The sequence below is a fragment of the Phocoena sinus genome, chromosome 16, assembly GCF_008692025.1.
Source record: "Phocoena sinus isolate mPhoSin1 chromosome 16, mPhoSin1.pri, whole genome shotgun sequence".
NCBI lineage: Eukaryota > Metazoa > Chordata > Mammalia > Artiodactyla > Phocoenidae > Phocoena > Phocoena sinus.
Window position 1 is genome coordinate 49478926 of NC_045778.1, and position 27363 is coordinate 49506288.

The following is a 27363-nucleotide window of genomic DNA, read 5'->3' on the forward strand; positions in this document are numbered from 1 at the left end:
TGCAAGAAATTTAACAAAGACCTAGACAAATTAAAGAACAAACAGAGGTGAACAATACAATGACTGAAATTAAAAATACACTAGAAGGAAACAACAGCAGAATAAGTGAGGCAGAAGAATGGATAAGTGACTGGGAAGACAGAATGGTGGATTTCACTGCTGCAGAACAGAATAAAGAAAAAAGAATGAAAAGAAATGAAGACAGACTAAGAGACCTCTGGGACAACATTAAACGCAACAACATTCGCATTATAGGGGTCCCAGAAGGAGAAGAGACAGAGAAAGGACTCAAGAAAATATTTGAAGAGATTATAGTCGAAAACTTCCCTAAGATGGGAAAGGAAGTAGCCACCCAAGCGCAGAGAGTCCCATACAGGATAAACACAAGGAGAAACACGCCAAGACACACAGTAATCACACTGGCAAAAATTAAAGACAAAGAAAAATTACTGAAAGCAGCAAAGGAAAAACGACAAATAACATACAAGGGAACTCCCATAAGGTTAACAGCTGATTTCTCAGCAGAAATTCTACAAGCCAGAAGGGAGTGGCATGACATATTTAAAGTGATGAAAAGGAAGAATCTACAACCAAGATTACTCTACCTGGCAAAGATCTCATTCAGATTCAATGGAGAACTCAAAAGCTTTACAGACAAGTAAAAGCTAACAGAATTCAGCACCACCAAACCAGCTCTACAGCAAATGCTAAAGGAATTTCTCTAAGTGGGAAACACAAAAGAAAAGGACCTACAAAAATAAACCCAAAACAATTAGGAAAATTGTAAGAGGAGCATACATATGAATAATCACCTTAAACGTGAATGGATTAAATGCTCCAACCAAAAGACACAGGCTCGCTAAATGGATACAAAAACAAGACCGGTATATATGCTGTCTACAAGAGACCCACTTCAGACCTAGGGACACTTACAGACTGAAAGTGAGGGGATGAAAAAGATATTCCATGCAAATGGAAATCAAGAGAAAGCTGGAGTAGCTATACTCATATCAGATAAAATAGACTTTAAAATAAAGAATGTTACAAGAGACAAGGAAGGACACTACATAATGATCAAGGGATCGATCCAAGAAAAAGATGTAACCATTATAAATATATATGCACCCAACATATTAGCACCTCAATACATAAGGCAACTGCTAACAGCTATGAAAGAGGAAATCAACAGTAACACAATAATAGTGGGGGACCTTAACACCTCACTTACACCAATGGACAGATCATCCAAACAGAAAATTAATGAGGAAACAAGCTTTAAATGACACAACATACCAGATAGATTTAATTGATAATTATAGGACATTCCATCCAAAAACAGCAGATTACACTTTCTTCTCAAGTGTGCATGAAACATTCTCCAGGATAGATGACATCTTGGGTCACAAATAAAGCCTCAGTAAATTTAAGAAAATTGAAATCATATCAAGCATCTTTTCTGACCACAACGCTAGGAGATTAGAAATCAATTACAGGGAAAAAAATGTAACAAACACAAACACATGGTGGCTAAACAATATGTTACTAAATAACCAAGAGATCACTGAAGAACTCAAAGAGGATATCAAAAAATACCTAGAGACAAATGACAATGAAAACACAATGATCCAAAATGTATGGGATGCAGCAAAAGCAGTTCTAAAAGGGAAGTTTATAGCAATACAAGCCTACCTCAAGAAACAAGAAAAATCTCAAATAAACAATCTAACATTACACCTAAGGGAACTAGAGAAAGAAGAACAAACAAAACCCAAAGTTAGCAGAAGGAAAGAAATCATAAAGATCTGAGCAGAAATAAATGAATAGAAACAAAGAAAACAATAGCAAAGATCAATAAAACTTAAAGCTGGTTCTTTGAGAAGATAAACAAAATTGATAAACCATTAGCCAGACTCATCAAGAAAAGAGGGAGAAGACTCAAATCAATAAAATCAGTAATGAAAAAGGAGAAGTTACAACAGACACCACAGAAATACAAAGCATCCTAAGAGACTACTACAAGTAACTCTATGGCAATACTCTATGGCAATAAAATGGACAACCTGGAAGAAATGGACAATTCTTAGAAAGGTATAACCTTCCAAGACTGAACCAGGAAAAAATAGAAAATATGAACAGACAAATCACAAGCACTGAAATTGAAACTGTGATTAAAAATCTTCCAACAAACAAAAGTCTAGGACCAGATGGCTTCACAGGTGAATTCTATCAAACATTTAGAGAGGAGCTAACACCCATCCTTCTCAAACTCTTCCAAAGAAGTGCAGAGGAAGGAACACTCCCAAACTCATTCTGTGAGGCCCCCATCACCCTGATACCAAAACCAGTCAAAGATACTACAAGAAAAGAAAATTAGAGACCAATATCACTGATGAATATAGATGCAAAAATCCTCAACAAAATACTAGCAAACAGAATCCAACAACACAATAAAAGGATCATACACCACGATCAAGTGGGATTTATCCCAGGGATGCAAGGATTCTTCAATATATGCAAATCAATCAATGTGAAACACCATATTAACAAACTGAAGAAGAAAAACCATATCATCATCTCAGTAGATGCAGAAAAAGCTTTTGACAAAATTCAACACCCACTTATGATAAAAACTCTCCAGAAAGTGGGCATAGAGGGAACCTACCTCAACATAATAAATGGCATATAGGACAAACCCAGAGCAAACATCATTCTCAGTGGTGAAAAACTGAAAGCATTTCCTCTAAGATCAGGAACAAGACAAGGATGTCCACTCTCACCCCTATTATCCAACATAGTTTTGGAAGTCCTAGCCACGGCAATCAGAGAAGAAAAAGAAATAAAAGGAATACAAATTGGAAAAGAAGAAGTAAAACTGTCACTGTTTGCAGATGACATGATACTATACATAGAGAATCCCAAAGATGCCACCAGAAAACTACTAGAGCTAACCAATGAATTTGGTAAAGTTGCAGGATACAAAATTAATGCACAGAAATCTCTTGAATTCCTATACACTAATGATGAAAAATCTGAAAGAGAAATTAAGGAAACACTCCCATTTACCTCTGCAACAGAAAGAATAAAATACCTAGGAATAAACCTACCTAGGGAGACAAAAGACCTGTATGTAGAAAACTATAAGACACTGATGAAAGAAATTAAAGATGATACAAACAGATGGAGTGATATACCATGTTCTTGGATTGGAAGAATCAATATTGTAAAAATGACTATACTACCCAAAGCAATCTACAAATTCAGTGCAATCCCTATCAAATTACCAATGGCATTTTTTACAGAACTAGAACAAAAAAATCTTAAAATTTGTATGGAGACACAAAAGACCCCGAATAGCCAAAGCAGTCTTGAAGGAAAAAAACGGAGCTGGAGGAATCAGATGCCCTGACTTCGGACTATACTACAAAGTTACAGCAATCAAAACAACATGGTACTGGCACAAAAACAGAAATATAGATCAATGGAACAGGATAGAAAGCCCAGAGATAAACCCACGCACCTATGGTCAACTAATCTATGACAAAGGAGGTAAGGATATACAATGGAAAAAAGACAGTCTCTTCAATAAGTCGTGCTGGGAAAACTGGACAGCTACATGTAAAAGAATGAAATTAGGGCTTCCCTGGTGGCGCAGTGGTTGAGAGTCCGCCTGCCGATGCAGGAGACACGGGTTCGTGCCCCGGTCCGGGAAGATCCCACATGCCGCGGAGTGGCTGGGCCCGTGAACCATGGCTGCTGAGCCTGCGTGTCCAGAGCCTGTGCTCTGCAACCGGAGAGGCCACAACAGTGAGAGGCCCACATACCGCCAAAAAAAAAAAAAAAAAAAAAAAAAAAAAGAATGAAATTAGAACACTCCCTAACACCATACACAGAAATAAAGTCAAAATGGATTAGAGACCTAAATGTAAGACTGGATACTATAAAACTCTTAAAGGAAAACATAAGAAGAACACTCTTCGACATAAATCACAGCAAGATCTCTTTTGATCCACCTCAAGAGTAATGGAAATAAAAACAAAAATAAACAAATGGGACCTAATGAAACTCAAAAGCTTTTGCAAAGCAAAGGAAACTACAAACAAGACGAAAAGACAACCCTCAGAATGGAAGAAAATATTTGCAAACGGGGCTTCCCTGGTGGCGCAGTGGTTGAGAGTCCACCTGGCGATGCAGGGGACATGGGTTTGTGCACCAGTCTGGGAAGATCCCACATTCCGCGGAGCGGCTAGGCCCGTGAGCCACGGCCACTGAGCCTGCGCGTCCGGAGCCTGTGCTCTGCAACAGGAGAGGCCACAACAGTGAGAGGCCTGCATACTGCAAAAAAAAAAAAAAAAAATTAAGAAAAAAAATATTTGCAAACGAATCAACGGACAAAGGATTAATCTCCAAAGTATATAAACAGCTCATGCAGCTCAATACTAAAAGAACCAACAACCCAGTCCAAAAATGGGCAGAAGACCTAAATAGACATTTCTCCAAAGGAGTCATACAGATGGCCAAGAGGCACATGAAAAGCTGCTCAACATCACTAATTATTAGAGAAATGCAAATGAAAACTACAATGAGGTATCACCTCACACCAGTTATAATGGGCATCACCAAAAAATCTACAAACAAGAAATGCTGGAGAGGGTGTAGAGAAAAGGGAACCCTCTTGCACTGTTGGTGGGAATGTAAATTGATACAGCCACTATGGAGAACAGTATGGAGGTTCCTCAAAAAACTAAAAATAGAATTACCATATGACCCAGCAATCCCACTACTGGGCATATACCGAAAGAAAACCATAATTCAAAAAGACACATGCACCCCAATGTTCATTGCAGCACTATTTACAATAGCCAGGTCATGGAAGCAATCTAAATGCCCACTGACAGACGAATGGATAAAGAAGACGTGGTCCATATATACAATGGAATATTACTCAGGCATAAAAAGGAATGAAATTGGGTTATTTATAGAGACGTGGATGAATCTACAGACTCTCATACAGAGTGAAGTGAGTCAGAAAGAGAAAAACAAATATCGTATTTAACGTATATATGTGGAACCTAGAAAAATGGTACAGATGAACTTGTTTGCAGGGCAGAATTAGAGAAACAGATGTAGAGAACAAATATATGGACACCAAGTGGGGAAAGCAGCAGGGGAGGGGTGTTGTGATCAATTGGGAGATTGGGATTGACATATATACACTAATATGTGTAAAATGGATAACTAATAAGAACCTGCTGTATAAAAAAATAAATAAAATAAAATACAAAAAAAAAAAAAGAAGAAGAAATTGCTAACAAAGGACTATCACCTTTGTGACCCAGAAAGGAAGCCAGAGTGGTAGGAGCCTGGCAGTATTCAGAAATCTATCAAGTATAAAACCGTGAGGTAATCTGTTTATTAAACGGGAGAATCTGCAAAGACTTCTCTTGAGAATATCAGAGACTTTTTCAAACCTAACGTATAGAACATACATCTCCCAAAATGCAATTCTGAAATATTCAGGCAGCTGGGCTGGATTGATTATAGATGGATTGAAGCATGCCATTTAAGTCTCCCCATGATAGACTATAAATACTGATAGCCCCCTTTAGGTGGACGGTTCTGCCTGATGCTCCAGATGAAAGAACCATTTGGGAGGAAGAAAGCTATCCAGCTGCCTCTCTTTGAAAGATTGGGAAATATTATCAGAATGCCCAGAAATACAGAATTTGAATCAGAACAGAGGCCAGGATGAAAGTGAGAATACAAACCGGCTAAATGGGCAAAAATAAGCTCCCCAAATAGATGCACTGGAGATGTTCCCCCAAAGTCCCACAGCTGCTCAGTCCCCAGAGGCTGGCATCCTGTACTTCAACAGGCAACATCAGAAGCATGAGCGCTTAGTTCTGACCTAGCAGTCCTCGTTTTGCAGCAGTCCTTAACAAGAACTCTCCAGGCACAGAAAGGCTGTTCAAAAACAGACCATAGAGTACTGGGGGTTTTATTGATGGAAGTGCTCAAACTAGCCAATTGTTTGCAAACAGAAGCTAAATGACTCATAAACTCTTTCAAGAAAGGTCATATCGCACAGGGATTGACTGCAAAGCAACATGTATAACCTAACTTTTTAAAGGTCCAAATTTTCTGGTGTGTGAATAAAATAATCTTAATTTAGCCTCAACTAGATAACCTCTTGAGGACGAGGCTGCGTCTTTATTCAGCTTTGTATCCCCACAGTACTTCAATACCCAGTAGGCAAACAACAAGGGTTTGCTTAGTAAATAAATCTCACCCCCACCATCTCCTCTAGCTTGCTCACCCATGTATCCTCTCTGTCCCTCTCACCTCCCCTCTCTCTCTTTCTCTCTCTCCATCCATATCCCCACCACCTACCTAACCCTCTCTCCACCCCTCTTCTCTCTCTCTCTCTCTCTCTCTCTCACATACACACACACACACACACACACACACACACACACACGTATATACACTTGGCCTCTTTGTTAGGACTTCCTACTCATCTAACTTAAAACTATGAAGATGTGGATCTTAACATTCCACAGCGACCTCACCTTGACCATAACCCCAAAGCTAACAGATGGACTGGAGTGGGAGATACCATGGATGAACACTAGAGAAAAATGTGACAAAACACATCTGGCCCCAGGGATATTAGATAAGAGACGACGGACTGATATGAATATAATAATAATTATTATTAACATCATCACTGTCTTGTCTGAACAGCAGGAGAAAACACTTATCACTTGACATGGTTCAGAGATGATGTTCACAAAGCCAACACCCCTCTGAGCTGGAGTCAGACCTTCCCTCAGACAAGCAGGATTCACTGCTTTCCTCCTGTGTGCTCTTAGGCAAGTTACTTAACCTCTCTCAGCCTCCCTTTCCTCATCCTGCAGGAGTAGCAGGGATGAGAGTAACCACAGAGTGGTCATGGGGATGAAACGAGATGCATCACATAAATCCCGTGGCACTGGGCCCGGCACATAGTACGTGCTCAATAAATTATATTGCGACTGTCAGTTACTGTGCTTCCCTACTTCGGTATCTCCTTCATGCCTGACACCTATGGCTTTCCTTCTGGGATGCATGAGCTTGGTCGAAATATGTTTTGTTCATTGAAACGAAAAGGATCTGGGATTTTTGCTTAATTTTGCCTGCCTTTTCATCCTGCTTCATGGCACAGCAATGATGACAATAAAGAGCTGACTCCTGGCTCTAAGCTGCTAAATCTTTTGCATCACTAGGGCTTTGTTTATGTCAGTGTTCCTCACCCACGTGGAGAGCAGAAAGTGACTCCCCAGCCTACTATGGCTTGATGGGACGACCCCTTGGGACTGTCCCATTGCCTCCACGCTGCTTCTGTTTCATTATACAATCTCCTGACTCTAATTTGGTTTCCCTAAAAAACTTCACCAAGAAGAATATTTCATAAGAAGCTGGAGAATAAGAAGGAAAGGCCAGGGCTTCCCTGGTGGCACAGTGGTTGAGAATCCGCCTGCCGATGCAGGGGACACGGGTTCGTGCCCCGGTCCGGGAAGATCCCACATGCCGCAGAGCGGCTGGGCCCGTGAGCCACGGCCGCTGAGCCTGCGCGTCCAGAGCCTGTGCTCCGCAACGGGAGAGGCCACAACAGTGAGAGGCCCGTGTACTGCAAAAAAAAAAAAAAAAAAAAAAGAAGAAGGCAAGGCCAGACATTTGGGAATCAGAGGCACCCACCTTCCCTCTCTTCCTTCCTTCCTTCCTCAGTCAATCCACACGGATTAACTGAACACCTACTATGTGCCAAGTACTATGCTGGGGGCTGGGGATTCAGTCTCCAACAAGAGAGACCCTGGTCCTACCATGGCTGCTGTATGGATGACCCCACAAATCATGAATCCATTACAATTAATTTCACAAACCAGTCATTACAAATTGAGGTGAGTGCAAGAAAGAAAACATGCAGGGAGTTATAAGACTGTCTAAGATAGTCTGGAGATTCTTGGAATGCTTCCATGAGGCAGTAACATCTAGTTGAGGACCTGTCTGAAGAGTGATAAGAATGAACCAGCCCAAGAGGCACATAAGTGTGTCAGCGGGGTGGGGTGGGGAGTAGGCAATAAAAAGACTTGTGAAGTCCCTGAATTGCAAAATCTCAAGGAATAGAAAGAAGCTCAGAGTTGCCAGAATATGGGGGGTGGGGGGGAAGGGGGGCAGGGGAGGAAGAGAGACGATCTACACGATAGTTAGAGAATTGAACTGACTTGAACAGAATCTTTGGCAGAAGTCGGCAAACTCCAGCAGGGTTAAATCTGGTCCCTTCCTGTTTTTGTATAGCCTCCCCACACACACCAGCTAAGAATGTTTTCACATTTTTAAATAGTTGAAAAAAATTAAAAAGACTAATATTTAATAACATGGCAAAAATCTTATGAAATTCAAATTACAATAGCCATAAATAAAGTTTTACTGGAACACAGCCATGCCCGTACATTTACATATTGTCTATAGCCGCTTTCACACTACAGTGGCAGAGTTGGGGAGCTGTGACAGAGACTATATGGCATACAAGCCTAAAATATTTACTATCTAGCTCTTTGTGGAAAAAAATTGCCAACCCCTGATCTAGTGAGATAGGCAGAAGTCAGATTATAAGATCTTTTAAATCATATTAAAATTTTAGGATCTTATCCCAAGAGCAGGGGAACTCATTAACCCATTAAAGAGTTTGAAGAGGAGAACAGCATAGTTCAGCAGTGCCCAGACCTGCACATTGGGTTAACCTAGGGAGCTTCCAGAATATAATGCATGAGTCTCACCCGCAGAGACTGTGCATCAGTTGGGTTTGTGTATGGGCTGGGTATGGGCTTTGGAATTTTTTGAAGATCCCTAGGTGATGCTAATGCGCAAGTAAACTTTAGGAACCATGGATAGAATCGCATTTGCATTTTTACAAGATCACGCTAACTCAGGGCTTCTCCCTCTGGCTGAATACACGTTAGAATCATCTGGGGGATATTTTCAAAGATACTGATGCCAAGGCCCACCCAGACCATCAGGATCTCTAGAGATGGGCTCCGAGCATTGCCCAGGTGATTCTAACGTGCAGCTAAGGTTACACACTCTGCATTAATGTGCAGCAAGGGTAGATACACGAAAGCCCTGGGAGGCTGCTTCGCGTGGTCCAAGTGAAAGATGGCAGAGGCTTGGCTTGAGTGTCTGGCGCTGGGACTGGGGAGAAGAAAAGTGAAGGGACAGTGAGCAGGACTTGGCGATGCACTGGTGACAGTGGGGGGCTGGGTGGAAAGTTTCAAAAGTGATACCTAAATGTCTGGCAAAGCAAATGGGTGCAGCCTGATGCCGTTTATTGGGATGGGAACCTTGGAAGAGGAAGAAGTTTGGGGGGTAAGAACATTAGTTCTGTTCTGACATCTTGTTAAAAGGGAGGATGCCTATGATGGGATTAGTCAGATTGAGGCTATAAAGAAGGCTGCGTCAAGTCACAAGAGGCCTTGAATGCTATCTTAACAATGTTCTCTTTATATAGCAGACAATGGCTACAATGATGTAGAGGAACACATATGGGCTTTTGATTCAGATGGTGTTCCTGCCACATACAGTGTGTGTGTTCCCTCAGCTTCCTCATCTACAGAACGGGATTTAAAATGTTCACACTGTCTCCTATACCTTTGGCCAGCCGACCTCAATGACAGCACAGGCCTCAATAAATGCCCTTACAAAGGTGTTGTGAAGATTAAATGAGATATTATGTGAATCTCTAGAAATTTATGTAGCACAAAAGACCCTCAAAAATGGTAGTTGTTATTCCTAAAGGAGAATGACACAGTGACACCTCACAGTGATGTTTTAGGAAGTGTATATGGACAATGGTGTGAAGGATAAGCCCATAAGATAAGAAACTGGCACTTAGGTTTAGCAGTTATGACAGACAACATGATGGTATCTGTTCATCCATCAGTAAGAAGTCAGAGTCCCGCAATCCTGTGGAGTCCACAGTCCTCCAGAATCCCGGCTACCCTCCCAGTGCACTGCTTCTCCTTCCCAAGTGTGGCTCTGGTTGTCTGTCTTGACCAAGATGAAGGCCAGAGCTCTAGCCACCATACTCACAGCCCAGGTGACAAGATGGAGAAAAAGACAGAAAGAAGAGGATTCTATCAACTCTTAAAGTGTGTATACAAGCTGAAAATTAATTTTAGAGGTGAGCAAGAATGACTTCCTTCAAAGATAAAGGGGATCCAGAGAAACCAGAATGCACCCTGCACTGCTGATCACAGCAGAATTAAGGCCAAGAGCAGAACTCAGATCATCGAAGCAAATGAGTCATAGTACCTGGCAAGGAAGCAAGGTTTCAGCCAGACACCAGTCAGAACTAAAGATTATGGCTCTTGCAAGTTAGCCACAGGAGTTCCTGTAACTGTGGACAACCCAAAAATGACCCCCGCCCTCAAACATGAGGCTAAAAACTAATGGATGCTGAGAGCATTAAAACAATAACTGTATCCGCTCAGATTAACCATACATCTGATGTAAATCCATATACACCTCACAAGATGTCATCAAATAAATACTTCTGTCCCTTTAATGTAAAACAAAATACATATGTAGGAAAGTGCCTAAAATATACATGAATATTTTAATAGTAATTTTTAAAGTGAACCCTCATGTAACTACCTCTACAGGCAAGAGATAAAACATTACACCACCTCAAAAGCACACCTCTCTGATCACAACACCCCTCCTTCCCACCCAGAAGTAATTAACTACTATCCTTGTTCTCATGATGTATACTTCCTTCCTTTTCTTTACGATATTTACACTTAATGTATGTCTCTAAACAATGTTGTTTCTTTCATTTTTATATGAATGGAATCATGTGTTCTTCTGGACTCCACTTCTGCTCAGCATTATGTTTGTGGCCCCAAAGAATTTATGGGTGAAATTACATGATGTCTGACATCTGAGTTAAAATACTGTGAGGAAGGAGGAGTTGCAAAGTATACTTTGAACACGGTGGTCATAAATTCATCACTGTTGAAGCTAGGCGATGGATAGATTAGGCTCTTTATACTATACTCTCGACTCTTAAATAAGTTTCAAAATTTTTATAATAAAAAATTGTTTACATTACTTTGTGAGATTCATTTTACTACAACAATTTTCATTGCTGTATAGCAACAGTTTTCTAAGTAAGGTCCCAAAACCAGGAGCATCAGAATCATTGGGGAATTTGTTTAAATGAAAATATGCAAATAATTGGGCTCCACCCCAGACTTACTGAACCAGAAACTCTTGGAATGGGGTCCAGTAATCTGTGTTTTAATAAGTCCTCCAGGTAGTTCTGATACATGCTCAAGTTTGATAACCACTACTCAATAGTATTCTATTCTGTGAATGTTCCACAATTGATTTATCCATTCTACTACGGATACACTTATATATTATTTCAAGTTTGGGAGTTCCAAATTTGTGGATATTATAAATATTCTTGTACAAGACTTTTGGTGACAAGAGTCTCTCTGACATATACCTAGTGGTGAAATAACAGAATCCCAGAATCATAGGGTGTATGTATCATCAACACTACATGATAATGGCAAACTATTTTCAAAGTAGTTCACCAATTCACAGTCCCACTAGTAACGTACGAAAGTTCCCTCTGCTCTACATCCTTGCCAATATTTGGTATTTTTCAGACATTTTAATTGTTGCCATCTTAGAGGGTTTAACACTTTTAAGCTATCCAAGTTGGGATCAAAAAATAGGTATTAGGGGGCTTCCCTGGTGGCGCAGTGGTTGAGAGTCCGCCTGCCGATGCAGGGGACGCGGGTTCGTGCCCCGGTCCGGGAGGATCCCGCATGCCGCGGAGCGGCTGGGCCCGTGAGCCATGGCCGCTGGGCCTGCGCGTCCGGAGCCTGTGCTCCGCGGCGGGAGAGGCCACAGCACTGAGAGGCCCGCGTAACGCAAAAAAAAAAAAAAAAAAAAAAAAAAAAAAAAAAAAAAAAAAAAAAAAAAAAATAGGTATTAGGGAACAGAACTCCAGATGTGAAATCATAGTATTGCAAATATATTAGTTGGTGGGCGTACATGGAATAGGCCTGATGTAGGAAGAATTTGACATGATGGAGAAACTGAAAAAGTCAATATGACTATACTATGGAAAGCAAGGTGAAATACAGTACAAAATGTTGTTGGGAAGTAAGGGAGGAATAAATCAGGGACCTTGTAGGTGTGCTAAAGACTTTGAATTGTATTCCTAGTGAAATGAAAAGCCAATGAAGGGTTTTAAGCACAAAATTTACATCATTATATTTCTATATCTGCATACATTTAAAATCTTTCAGGCACACATCCACTTCTACCTATGATGGGGTTGCTTAATGCTTCAGACCAATGCTTCTGCTGAAAACAACTAGAAAAGCTGGATAAAGCACAAATACACACACACACACACACACACACACACACACACACACACACACACACACCCCTCCCTAAAGGCATAACAGAGTTTTTGAGAAAACCAGGAGTGGAGGGGACAAAATCCTAGAAATGAGAGAAACACAAAGAGATGAGCCAAAATTCTGCAGCCACTCTTTCCCTTGGGACATTTGCCTAAACTAGGTGAGGGGTAAGGAGCTGAGGATCCAGGCAAAAAGCCTCAACAGAAATGCTATTAAGAGGCAAAAATACCAGAAGAAATTTTGGTAGTCTCTTGAGGAAAGAAAAACAAAAATTAGAGACCTGAGATGCCAAGATCCAAATAAGAAGGAAGGAACAGAAAACTATGCCCAACACTTGGCTGGTATTCCTCTCAAGACATTTGCTGAATTCTGAAGCTGTGCAGGGCAGGAGGCTAAGAAGCCAAGGAGAACTCTCCCAAAAAAACTTTCAGTGAGAGTTTTGATAGTCTCACACTGCTAAGGAGAGAAAGAAACAGAGTTCTGAACTAGCCAAGGGGAGAAGTCATTGAGAACCCCCTATGCTCTTAGCTGAAGTTCCAAGAAAGCTACACCCTAGAAAGAGGCATTGGCCAGTGGCAGACACAGCTTTATCAAAACTAAAACAAAGCCTACAGTCAGCTAAGCCCCTAACTGGATTACAATAATCAGTCCCCCAATATGCCTGCCTAGAAGCTATTTTCTTTGGAGTAGAATAACATCATATACAACATCCACAGTTTTTCATACAAAATGTTGAGTATACAATTCAAGTTTATTAAGCATGCCAAGACACAAAGCCAAAACCCAGAGCTGGGGGCGGGGTGGGGGGGGAGAGAGATCACACACAAAGAAACCACAAGTGATTCAGATATTAGAGTTGGTAGAAAAAGAGTCTAACTATGATTAATATGCTCAGAAGTAAAATAACAAGTTGGAGAAATTCAGTGAAAAGGCAAAGAATTTCACCAGAGAGTTAGAATCAATAAAAAGGATCAAATGCAAAAAATAAAGATCAAATATAATTTCTAGTACTCTAAAATTAAGAACTCAATAGATAAGACCAAACAACCTATTAAACAGAGCGGAAGAGATGATTATAAATTGGAAGGTAGGTCAAAATTCTTCAAAGCTGAAGAACAGAGAAAAATATAAAATGGAAAAGAAAGGAAAGAGTGTAAGATACATGTGTGATAAAGTAAAACAATCTAAATTATGTAACTTTGAAGACGTAGAAGAAGAAAGAAGAGGATAGTAAAAGTATTTAAAGAGATACTAGCAAACTCATTAGAGATATCAATACACAAATACAAAAGTTACTAAGAACCTCAGCAGGGTTGACAGCAAATAAACAACAGAAAATAATCAATAATGCCAAACCTAGGGACATCACAGAAAAATGTATAAAAACTAAAGACAAAAAGAAAATCCTGAAAGCAGCCAGAGGACAAAAGACACATTATCTTCAAAGAAGTAATCACAATGTTGGTAAATGACTAATTTTTCAACAGAAATGATGGAAGCCTGAAGATAATGGAATAATGTTTTAAAGTGCTGAACAAAAACTGAAACATAGAATTCCATACTTAGAGAAAATATCATTCAAAATGATAGTAAAATTAAAACATTTTTAGATAAGTAAAAACTGAGAGGATCTGTCACCAGCAAACCCTCACTTTAAAAAATGCTAATGAAAGTCTAACAGGCATAAGGAAATGATCCCAGACGAAGGCATGATAATATAGGAAAAAATAAAGAGCAGTGGAAAAGGTAACCATGTGGGTAAATAAGAATGAATACTGACTGCTTAAAATAACAATTAAGATAATATCTAATAGGTTTTTTAAATATGTAGATTAAAATGCATGACAATAACACAAAAGATGTCAGGGGGGTATATAGAATTAAAATTCAGTAAGGTACCTTATTATCCAGTGTTATATTTACCCAAAAGGAATGACAATATGTACACAGGATGACATAAATAAATATTTATAGAAGCACTGTTAGTGATATATAGAAAATGGAAACAATGCAAATGTCCATCTACAGGTGAACTGATAAGCAAATTAAATGGAATACTACTCAGCAAAACTAAATGAATAAAACATTGACAGGCTAAAAACTACGGATGAATCGCACAGCAGACATTATTACTGAGCAAAAGATGCCAGATTTAAGAGTACACACTATACGATGCCATTTTATGAGGTTTTGTCCAAGAAAAACTAATTTATGATGCTAACAGTCAGGACAATGGTTATCTTTGGGAGTGTTAGAAACTGGAGAAGAGCAAGAGGGGACCTCTAGGAGGTTGGTGATGTTCAATTTCTTGATCTAGCTGCAGATTACCTCCATGAGTTCACTTAGTGGAAATGCATCAAGCTCTACATTTAGGATTGCTCACTTTTCTGTATGTATTTCAAAAAATCGTTTGAAAATATATTTCATAAGTACAGAAAGTTATATGCAGGATAACAAGACTGTATCAAGATTAAGAAACAACGTATGACCGATATCATTGATATGTATGTTACTCCCTGATTACACCTCCACCCACCCCACCAGAGATAACTGCTCTCATGAATTTGGTGCTCACCATTCCTCTGAACTATTTTATACTTTGACTCCTTATGTCAGTTCACCTAAACAATATATAGAACTGTTCTGCATGTTTTTAAACTGTATATAAAAGATAATTTGACTTCTCTTGTTTAAAGATTAGTCTAAAAAGGGCATAAGGAAACTTTCCGGGATGACAAAATATTCTATATCTTATTTGGAGTGTTGGTTACATGGGTACATACATTTGTCAAAACTCATCAAAATGTACATTTAATATCTGTGCATTTCACTACAGGGAAATGTTATCTCACTTAAAACCATTTTTAAAAAAATAGATCATTCTAGCTTCTTCATAGGCAATGGATGAAGACTGGACAGAAATGGAATCAGGAAGGCCAGTTAAAGTATTACAGCAGACCTAGTGAGGGTCAAACGCACCTATCTGAGGAGTAAGGAAATAAAGTCAGGTTGTGGTCACAGTTCTTTGAGCAGCTTAACTGTGAAGTGGAGCAGTAACTGGAGGGAGGAGTGAAGCCAAAGAAGGAGTTCTTAAAAATGGAATATCAAGCTTGACCCTGTTGAGAGGCAACACTGAAGGCAAAGAAGAGATGAGGACTCAAGGGAAAAACCAAGTCCTCCAGAATGTGAGAGGGAATAGGATGTGAAGTGCAGGTGGTTTGGTCTTTGCTGGGATACAGTGTCTTCTTGTTTTTCAACTGGAAGGAAATAAAAAGGGTAGAGATGCAGGAAAAATTGTTTGGTGGTGGAAAGACAAAGTAGTTTCCATCCAATGGCTGCTACTTTTTCAATGATCATGGGTCACTATCTATAAACGGTGGGGATCAGAGTGTTGAAGCCTGCGAAGAAGAAGGGCATGAAATTCCATTGGAAAAGGCTGGAAAAGCATCCCAGCATGGTGGGGAGGGGTTAAGAAAAATCAGATGTTCCATTTTAGACAGGTTAAATGCCCAACAGGTAACCAAATTCTTGTAACATAGCATGGGCTCAGAATATTATTATTCATCTTTGCTTATGCTGCATGAAGCATAGCATAACACATATTAGGTACCCGAGAGAGAATGGATAAATGAATGAATGAAGATTAAATTTTTTTCATATTTTCTTAGCACATTTTTATATCATTGGCCATATTCCACAATGGAACTGAAGAAAAAATAGAAATAATGCACCTTATCAATCAACCGATCACGAATGCATTTTCCTTTTTCTCATTTTTAGTTCTGTGTGTTCTTGGAAGAAAGGCAATCTGTGTCTTCCGATGCTATAAATTCTTCATTTTATCTAAATAAATGACATATTCATCTTCTAAGATAACTGTTAAGCAGAATTCACCAATGGGGCAATTCTCATAAAAAAAACTAAGAGACAGAATCTTTATCCCTATGTTAACACAATTTGTGACAATCATAAGGATAGAGTTGACAAAGAAATTAGAAGCTCTGGCCAAGGTGGATGGACCTAGAGTCTGTCATACAGAGTGAAGTAAGTCAGAAAGAGAAAAACAAATACCATATGCTAACACGTATATATGGAATCTAAAAAAAGAAAAAAAATGGTTCTGAAGAACCTAGAGGCAGGGCAGGAATAAAGACGCAGACGTAGAGAATGGACTTGAGGACATTCTCAAGGCGGGGAAGGGTAAGCTGGGACTGGAATGAAGTGAGAGAGTGGCATGGACATATATGCACTACCAAACGTAAAACAGATAGCTAGTGGGAAGCAGCTGCATAGCACAGGGAGATCAGCTCGGTGCTTTATGACCACCTAGAGGGGTGGGATAGGGAGGGTGGGAGGGAGATGCAAGAGGGAGGGGATATGGGGATATATGCATATGTATAACTGATTCACTTTGTGATACAGCAGAAACTAACACACCATTGTAAAGCAAGTATACTCCAATAAAGATGTTACAAAAAAGAAAGGCTTAACCTCGTCTTTGTACTGGAGATGTTCCTGCTGCTGCTAAGTCACACGTGCATCCTGAGGAAAGAAAACCTTTAGCTCGTGTACAGGAATCTCAGCATGGGCCCACCCAAACCTGGTCATCCTAGGAGACAAATCAGCACACTGTGCTGTTTGTTTATCATTTATCAACTACGAAATGAAAAAAGCTTATAAATGCATTACTTGCAGCAGAAACTGTTATTCGCTTTATTACACTAAGTTCCATTTAAAAGGACTCCATTCATGCAAGAAGCACCATTTTCGTTGGATGAACAGTCGGATTTTTACCCTTCTAATTCAAGCATATACTTACTGTGTATATTGAGTGCACTCTCCCAGTTCCTGTTGCCACAGCCAGACTGCAGTCAGACTGTAAATGCATATCTGTGGTCATGCTTAACTACAGTCATTCGGAACTTCAGCTGTCAAGTTTGGAGCTACTGTTCTCACATATGCAGTTCATGCTCTACTCTTAAAAATAATTCCTTGTTTGCTATTAGAAGCTCCGAACATAACATACAAAATGGCAGGATCAATTTTTAAAAATAATCTAGATCTTTAACTAAATGCAAATACGATGTATTTTTCTTCCCTGAAAATATTCCCTTCCTTCAGTAACTATAAACCCTGGCCAAGCAGTAAAATAGCACAACATGTTAAATATTAAAAAACAAAACAAACAAACAAAAAAACCCCCCACACACAATATAGCAGTGTTTACAGGGAGGAAAAGGAGGAAAACCTCAGTTTCGTGCTACACCATCCTTTGAGACACTCTCATTTTAAGTGTGGAGGCATCAATTACTTCTCCTTTGCTGTAAGGTCTACACATTTAAAGGTTCTGTAGGTCCACTAAGAAAATAAGCAACTGTTTCTCTGTATCATTAAACACAACAGGATACCAGCCTGTGCTGGTTTTAAAACACTAGCAAAATTACAACTGTGAATATTAAGGTTTTACTATTTCAGTCTCCAGAGAAGCAGAGAGTTGTTTTGTTGCCAGAGCATTAGGACCGTACTTCAATATTTCTAGGACCAACGACTAGCTCCACTGCAGAATCTTGTAATCCTAGAGTCTGAAGAAACCTTGCAGGTCGCCTATTCCAATCTGACATCCAGGACAGGAATTTTTTCCCCCAGCATCCCTGACAGACAGTCAGCCTCTGTTTCAATTACTCCAGTGGGGGAGTTCTCAAGAGAAGATTCCCAAGGGATATGATGAAATGCTAGAACCAACCATTCAGACAGGGAATAAGGCTCCAGTAAGCCTGGAGGATACAGACAGCCTTGCCAGACAGTAAAACCAGACTTCCAAAAGAATGTGACTCAGAATCAGCAATCATAGAGGTGCAACGTTAAAACATGTAGACCCCCCAATTTTGGGGCCATTCTAGGTCTTTTTATTGGCCTGAGAAGTAGCTTGTGCAATCAGGAAAGCAAGGTGGCTTTTCTCCCGCTGACTTCTTAAAGAACTGATTCTTTCAGGCTCACAGCAAGGGTTTGTCAGGCTCAGAGAGGATCACATCCCTTCCTTCTGAAAACCAAGACAAGGGACCCCCTGGTGGAACTTCTAACGCTTAAAATACTCTTAACTTTGGTCTTAAAATTCTCACTACCGTAAACCAGAACATTTCGAGCTCTTCTTTTAAAGGTGTATATAGGCTACGCTGTAACTGAAGTTGTTTGGTTGGTGTCGGGTTGATGTGTGTGGGGGGGGGGGGGGGGTGGTTAAGCACAGCCCTTCCTCCCGCAGGGGAGTCTGGTTTATCCGACCAAGAAAGGTAAGTGTGTGGGGCTGAGCTGCCAGCACATCCCCAGGCGGACTCCGGGACGGGGCAGCCCGGCCCTTACCTGTCGATGCTGATCACGCACAGGGTCATGATCGAGGCCGTGCAGCACATGACGTCCATGGCGATAAAGACGTTGCAGAAGAAGTGGCCAAAAATCCACTTGCCCCCGATAAGGTCGGTGACGCTGACGAAGGGCATGACCGCCACGGCCACCGACAGGTCGGCCAGCGCCAGGGACACGATCAGGTAGTTGGAGGGCTGGCGGAGCTTCTTGACGAAGCACACAGAGATCACCACCAGGCAGTTGCCGGCGATCGTCAGCAGCGTGATGAGCGTCAGGATGGAGCCGATCACAACTTTCTCGGCTCTGCCGTAGTTGATCTGCTCCCCGCAGCCGGAAGCATTGTCCGGGAGTGCGTCCCAGGTGGGCACGGGGCTGGCCGTAACCTCAGGGACCCCGTGCAGCAGGTGCGGCGCCCAGGAGCCCGCGACCGGGCCGGCGCCGTCGGGGCTCAGGTCGGGCAGCCCGCGTCCCACCTCTGGCAGGAGAAAAGAGCGGAGGTGCCCGTAGAGGTCCGGGCGGCCGCTGCTGTTAACGTCCATCATCGTGCCGCTGTGCGTCGCTGCCCATGGAGCCGGCGCCCCCGCCACGCGCTCCGGCTGCCGGCCCGGGGGCTTCACCTCGTCGGTTCCGCTCCGCTCGGCCCAGCCATGGGGCCCGCGCAGTCCGCTGGAGGGCGCCCCGGCTCGGCCTTGCGGCCCCGCACGTCCCGGTCCCCCAACAGCAGCGGACGACGCGGGAGCGCGGCCACCCGGGGACTCCCTGCGGGAGGCGCCTCCAGCACCCAACGGACCCCCGGGACGCGCGGGATCGGGGGCCGGCGGGCCGGGCTCGGCTGGCCGCACCACACCGCTCGTACCGCTCGCAGACTTCAGCCGCCGAGTGGCTCGGCCGAGAGCGCCCGGGAGGCAGCGGCAGAAGTTGCGGAGAGCGCCCCGCCCCTCGCGCCCGCCGCCGCCGCCGCCGCCGCTCCCCTGCGGCAACCGCGCCGCGTCCCCGTCGCCGCCGCCGCCGCCGCCGCCGCCGGCCGCTGCCCGCCCGCCCCGGGCTCCGGGACGGGTTTCCCCGGCTGGGCAGGGGCCGCCGTCTCTCCCGCGCCCCCCGGCCCTGGGCGGGGGGCGGTGCTCCACGTGCCTCTCGGGATCCCGAGCCGCTTTGCCGGAGGATCTTCCGCAGGAGGCTCACACTCCCTCCGACAGACCCGAACCTCCTCACTAGTGAACGACAGTTTGGTGGGGGAGGACTAGGGAGCCCGCGGACGCTCGGACTCATTGCAAAATGAAGAACCCGGGGAGGGATTTTTTTTTTCTTTAATCTTGATTTAAAATAAACCTTTCTTAGCACTCCACCAAGCAACAAACAGATACTTCCGTTTCCTATTTTGACCACTGATGGGAGAAAGCGAAGATGGAAAAAAGAGAAGCGGCTGAATGGGGGTGGGGGTGGGAGCTCAGAAGAAGGAGAAAAGGGAGAGGGAGGGACGCCCGGGTCCTGACACCTAGAAGGAGATGGGGGTTCTGGGGAAGGGACCTCCAGAGGGCTTAAACCCATTGTGACCAACACTCCAGGCGTCTAGAAACAGGCCTCTCAGCTCTGAAAATAGACCTTGGCTGCTTTTACATTCAGACTTCAGTGCCTAATATATTAAAATGAGGGTTAATTCTCCCATGGCATTCTGGAAATCTTGCACGTAAGAGAAGAAATGACCGGTTATAAATGTTTTGCAGAATCCTGGGTGTGTATGTTGATTTAATTAATGCCTATTGCCTAAAATCCCCTTGGTATTGAAACCCTGTCAGAGTGGCTGATTTTTATTATGTGTGAGACTTATTTCACTCCATTTTGTTTAAAGATTTTATCGGAAGCCAGCAGTGATTTCTTTAGTCTAAAGACTAAGAATAATCAAATCCGTTTTCTTTTCTAGTTAGACCCTAGCGGATCATAAATAAGAAAAGGAACAGAAACCTCAAAATGTATTGATGTGAGTGCTGGGTAACACTCTTCATTCTTCAGGGTGGGTGTTAGCCCTGTTTTTCCAGATAAGGAAACACAGTTGCTATTGCAATCAGCTGGTAAGAGGTTTCAAACCCAGGTTTATCTGATTACTATGTTCATATTCTTCCCTCTACACATTCGAAAAAAAAATTTTTTTAAGTAGAAATAATAAATCCCTAAATCATGGGCCAATGCTGACAGCTCTTTCACTACTGTGAACATGTCAGCGGCTCTCCTCTGTCTGGGGTAAGCGGATCAACACATTCAGAGGAAGAGTGCAGCGTAGCATGTAGACCACAAAAAAATACTATTTCATGGTTAAGAGGATGGGTGAGGAAATTTCTTCAACCTTACTTAAGTTAGTATTAAACATAATTTCAGACAAAAGAAAACTAGTTTGTAGCTGGAAGGCATCTGAGAAACCATTTGTTCACCCTGCAATACAGAGAGGGAAATAGAGGCTGGGACAAGTTTAATGACTTGTCCAAAATCACTCATGACTGCATTGAAACGTCTCAGGTTTTTGGTTTTTGAGGTTTAGAATTGTCTCAAGGCCTCTTAAAAATTCCTTAAGGTGGTAAATTTCACAAGCTACTTGGGACTTTTCTCATTTTAACTTTTTAACTTATTTTAACTCATTTTGACTTTTCTCGTTTTTTTATCCCCCTTGAGTATTCTAATCAGGGCCAGCTTACTTTATGTCTTGGCTCTTTAAGTAATATTCCACATTAATTAATTATACAAAGAATTTGAAAAGCAATATTTTTTATTTGAGTTTAAAGTCAATATAATTTGCCCCCTACACTCTGGTCAGCCCTTACCCAGCCCACTTATGTTTCATAGCTGCTTCTGATGTTTTTTGCTTTTTCATTGTAGACATATAAATGCACCAAATAATCAGTAAAATACTACTTTCAAATTTACTTCCTCTTCCATTTGCAATATAGCATCAGGTCCAAACTCCCCTTTTTATACAGAAGTCACTTATATTATCCCTGGTGATGGCTGAGTGTATTTCCTAAGAGTTGCTAGGTTTTTAATTCATAAGCTATCACAGTGCATAAACACAGTTATTGAAAATCTTACCTTCTGCAGCATTACCTTGCTATGCTGAGTTTAAATTTCATCTATCATTGTATCATTCCAAAATCCAGACAGAACAATTTGGAATTCTTTCTGTTTCCCTCTAACATTGAATAACAAATAATCATATCTTAATAAAAATATTAAAATCTCATTTATCCTTTTCCATAATTTTCTCACACAAAAAAGCTAAAGATACAGCTTCACAAAATATTCATAAAAATACCTAAACATTCACCTAAATGTGTTGTTTTGCCCTTGGTTTCCTGGGGTTTTAAAATCCGTATCAAGGTGTTGCTGCCTTTCCCTTCCCCCTGCCACCCTACTCTGGCTCTTATACTGGAGATAATAAGAGAGGGGTTGGCATCTAAATCAAATCACATCTTTAGTTTTTAATCCCTTTGATTTCTTTCATTGAAAAAATAACTCTGCTACTTTAAAAACTACCAAACCTTGTGTAGACTCTCATTTCCTATAACAGCATTTTCCTAAAATTGTCAGTGAGGGTACCTGAAACGACAGCTTTCTGAGGTTTCCAACTGGCAATCTCCTGCACTCAAAACTGTTCTGGGGGAGTACAGAAGAGTAACCGCATCCTACAATAAGAATTATCGTCTTGGGTTTCCCTGGTGGCGCAGTGGTTGAGAGTCCGCCTGCCGATGCAGGGGACACGAGTTTGTGCCCCGGTCCGGGAAGATCCCACATGCCGCGGAGCGGCTGGGCCCGTGATCCATGGCCGCTGAGCCTGTGCGTCCGGAGCCTGTGCTCCGCAACAGGAGAGGCCACAACAGTGAGAGGCCCACGTACCGCAAAAGGAAAAAAAAAAGAAAAGAAAAAAAAGAATTATTGTCTTTTTATAAGCTCTTCTTCCTGTAGGTACACCTCTGGCTCATCTAAAGATATGTGCTGAATCATATCTCTGCAGGCCCACACATACCCAGCCGGAGGACATAAGCTTAGGAGAGTTTATTTTCCCATAAACCAGCATACTCTGACAGTCTAGATTTAATTTAAGAAACACAAGGAAAATAAAGCTTTCTATGCCATAGGATTCATTGGCAACACACTGGTCAGTTAAGCATACTAACGTCATGCTGACTGGGGCTCTAGTAATTTCCAATGCCCAATGAGGCTGACTTTCTACAGGACTACTCTTGCACCTCTCCAAAGTTTTTCAGCTACTTACTTGTACACCCTATTGGTTCACTCAACTAAACTAATTGTCTGGGTGTTGACCCCAGAATTGGATGAGAAAAGACTAGGAAAACAGTGCTTAGATAGGTATAGTGCTAAGATTAGTGTATATAAATATCGAAATCCTACACTGTGTACCAGTTGGGTTGTAGAGCAGTAGCACAGAGCCAGAACACCCATCCTAGCAACTGTCAACAGAGATATGGGGAGGCCCAGTTGGGATAAATGGTAGTCTGGGACACAAGAATGTCCCCATCTCTGTGAAATCCCCCTCACCATGGCTAGTCTCATCCTTTCTAGGCTCTGAAGGCTCTTAAAACACTTTCTACACATCTTTATTATAGCACTTACTGGTGCATTACGCTTTATGTTTACATGACTGTCTTTTCCAGCAGACTGTGAACTCCCCAAAGGCAAGGATATTTTCTTATTCCCGCTACATACTAGGTGCTCAATAAATGTTTGTCAAAATGTAGAAAAATGCCTATAACCAAGAGTCATTCATGATTTAAAATAATTCCTCATCTTAAAAGTGAATGGTGAGTTTTGTTTTGATTCAGATATATGTGTCCTTTAATTGTGATACTTTCACTTGCATTTTCCCTTAATGCTAACTAGAAAAATGTATTTTTTTTTCCTTTGGTTCCATTTAGAAAATGTTCATTCTCTTTACAAAGTAAATGTATCCTTTAAAATTTTTCCTCAACAGCAAGAAAATATGAACAGAAAATCAGAGAATGGATAGATCCAAGGACACTTAACTTATTTTTCTAACTACTCCATTTTTTCTTACCGTGACCTTCTCAAAATATAAGTGGTACATGCTCACCCTCTAGTGGTGAATCTATTCCTCATACAAATTCCACACAGAGAGAACTTCCATGGAAAGCTCTTTTCAGGGAACAAATTGGACAATGTCAGCTTCCATGGTCCAAATCTGAAGGACTAATTGAAAGAAAAATTCAGTCCTTCACCTTAAAGAAAAACAGATAATATGAGCACTCACTCGACTGAGTCAATATTTATTGAGCATCTAATACATGCCAGGTATTGTTTTAGGAGTTCTTTTTAAAAAGGACACGTTAAGTTGGAGACCCTATTGGACATCCAAGTGGAGATGTCATATAGTCAGATACAAGTTCGGTAGAAGATCTCTCAAGAAGAAGAGCAGATAGAGAAGAAGCCTGAGGAATTAACCCTAGGATGCTCCAACATCCTGAGGTTGGGGAGAGGAAGAGAGACCAACAAAGACTGAAGAGAGACCATTGAGTTAGGAGGAAAACCAAGAGAGATTGGATGCTCAAAGGGAAGGGAGGAAGATGTTTCAAGGAGAAGAAATTGATGAACTCGGCCAAATGCCAAGTAAGGAAAGAACTATTCCAGTGAAGTGGCAGGAATAAAAGTAGACTAGAATGGGTTCTAGAGATAATGAGGAGAGAGAAAATAGCAACTGGGAGGGCATACAACTTTTGGAGTAGTTTTATTCAAAAGAGCAGCAGAGAACTGGGCAGAAGATAGAGGGACACGTGGTATTTAAAGATAAATAGAATAGAAAGAAGTAAGAAAGTCTTTCATTGAAGACTTGATAGGCTGCATCTTATACTACATTTTCTAATCCCCTGTAGAATTTTAGGAATCCTTCTACAGTCTTCAAAATAACATGTGATATGAAAATTGCCATTATGTTCATGTCCCCATTTCCAGGCAAAACTATCCCTGATCCAGTCATTCAATAAACATGTACCAGCTATATATTAATAGGCACTGTGCTAAGTGCTAGGGATGAACAAATAAGGCAAAATTCTCCACTCTGCAGGTGTTCATTACCTGGTGAAAGAGACAGACCAGATACAGTGCAATATGAAAAGCCTCATAAGTATGAAACAAATATGTGGGAGTCCAGAGGAAAGAAGCATTGGCTCTTCCTGGGGAGACCAGAGAATTCACAGAGCTAACACTTGCCCTCAGGCAGAAGTTTCATCAGCAGACTGGAGCAAAGGGGAGTGCGATGCCAACAGGGGTCCATTAACATGTGGAACACTTGCCATAACTGCATCATATAAAATGCATTGGAAACGGCGAGGGTAGACTTCTTGGGGGCCAATCATAAAGAATCACGTGTGCCATGCAAGGTACATATGACCTTTACTCTGTAAGAAGTGTCATATTTTTCTAAAATTAAATATGATTCTGAGCCCCCACCCTATTTATCTGATGGGCAATTCAACTCGTCATTATTGTGGCTCCCTCTTCCCCTGCCCTACCCTGAGGTTCCACTGATGGACCTGGAGTCTTGTAGCCAAAGCAGACCATTCCACAAGGCTGCTCTGTTTCTCCCTGTTGTCTAAGCCCACGTAATCCCACGAAGCAGTACTGCTGCTCCTGTGTCCTTCAGGAGCATGGGAACCTTGGCTGAGGCTGTACACCCAGAGTCTAAGGGTCCATGGCCCTCGGTGAACGGAGCACCCATCCCGCAATAGGTCTGCCCGCTTCCTTGAGGGTCCCTACTACGTGAGGAAAAGCAAACCACATCTCCCCTATGGTCAGGAAATGTATTCCTTTCACTTTCTAAAACCACCCTCCCCAAAAATCAGACACTGACCCTACAATTACCTGGCATGAACACTTAAATATTACTGGCCTGGGATTTTGCCCTTCGGGATACATTTGGCAATGTGTGGAGACATCTACTGTTATTAAACCAGACGGATGCTACTGGCATCAGTAGTTAGAGGCACAGGACAACCTCCCACAACAAAGGATTATCTGGCCCAAAATGGCAACAGTGCTAAGGCTGGGAAACTATGTTATTGACTACATTTTAAATTGAAAATGCACAACTTGAGAAATAAAAATATTTAATTGATTTTTTAAAAATCAGTATTCTTTTGATTTATAAATTTAAAAAAAAGTTTTTATTTATGTATTTATTTTTGGCTGCGTTGGGTCTCCATTGCTGTGCACAGTCTTTCTCTAGTTGTGGTGAGTGGGGGCCACTTTTCGTTGCGGTGCTCGGGCTTCTTATCATGGTGGCCTCTCCTGCTGCGGAGCACACAGGCTCTAGGTGCGCGGGCTTCAGTAGTTGTGGTGCACGGGCTCAGCAGTTGTGGCTTGTGGGCTCTAGAGCGCAGGCTCAGTAGTTGTGGCACAAGGGCTTAGTTGCTCCACGACATGTGGGATCTTCCTGGACCAGGGATTGAACCTGTGTCCCCTGCATTGGCAGGTGGATTCTTAACCACTATGCCACCAGGGAAGTCCCTATTCCTTTGCTTTAGGCTGGAAACTTGATGAATTTTTTTCCTGAACCAAAATAAAGTACAGAGTTAGTTTCAGGTATTATTATTATTTTGCATCGTTGTCTACAGTACAGAATCCAACCTTGATTCCTCCAACTGGAAGCAATATTTAGTTTTATTCATTTTTATAACCAAAGACTATTGTGCAGAAATAAAAATACTTCTGAACACAGATAAATTCTTTGCACAATTGATTTTATATTTGAGACAAATTCTCAACTTATGAGATTCAGAACCCCCTGTTTTAGTCAGTTCAGACTGCTATGGCACATTACCAAAGACTGGGTGTCTTAAACAACAGAAATTTATTTCTCACAGTTCTGGAGCTGGGAAGTCAGGTTCTGGTGAGGACCCTCTTCCCAGTTTGCAGATGGTCATCTTCTTGCTATGTGCTCATATGGCAGAGATCAAAGAGAGAAGAAGCAAGCTTTCTCATGTCTCTTCTTATAAGGGCACTAATCCCATCATGAGGGTTCCACCCTCATGACCTAACCATCTCTCAAAGGCCCCATCTCTAAGTACCATTACATTTGGGGTTAGAATTTCAGCAGATGAATTTGGGGGTACACAAACATTCAGTCCATAGCACCTGCTTTTTAAATAAAATATTTTGTGATAGAGGAGAGAATAAATAAATATGTATTTAAGTATATGAATGCTTGGGCACCACTGTATCAAAAATATAGCAGATGCCTATATCTACTTATAACAAATATGTTTATATTTTTTAAATGTTTAAATATAGACTTAAGATAACTAACTGAATATTGTCAATAGTTCTAACTTATGCATAATATTTTGAAGTAAGGGCTAAATACATATATATATTTACTTATTTAACATATATCAGCATATAAGATGATGTATGTATGTATGTGTGGGTATGTCTGGTAATATGTACATATATGAATCACCATGAATGTGACTGCTGTAAATGCATAGTGATACAGGTGTGCTGC

At 41.5% G+C, this 27363-nt stretch overlaps 1 protein-coding gene across 9 annotated transcripts in view; it reads right to left on the reverse strand.

Annotated features, from left to right (window-relative positions):
• HTR7 (5-hydroxytryptamine receptor 7) overlaps nt 1-19381 on the reverse strand; it is a 104027-nt gene extending 84646 nt beyond the window's left edge. For all 9 annotated transcript variants that reach the window (XR_004346234.1, XR_004346235.1, XM_032608631.1 and 6 more), the window contains exon 1: nt 18837-19381. Coding sequence is in view for 7 of the 9 variants with exons in the window: in XM_032608631.1 (XP_032464522.1) it covers nt 18837-19381 (545 nt within the window). In the remaining 2 variants the exon portion in view is untranslated. The remainder of the gene's footprint in view (nt 1-18836) is intronic.
• Between the last annotated feature and the right edge of the window lie 7982 nt (nt 19382-27363).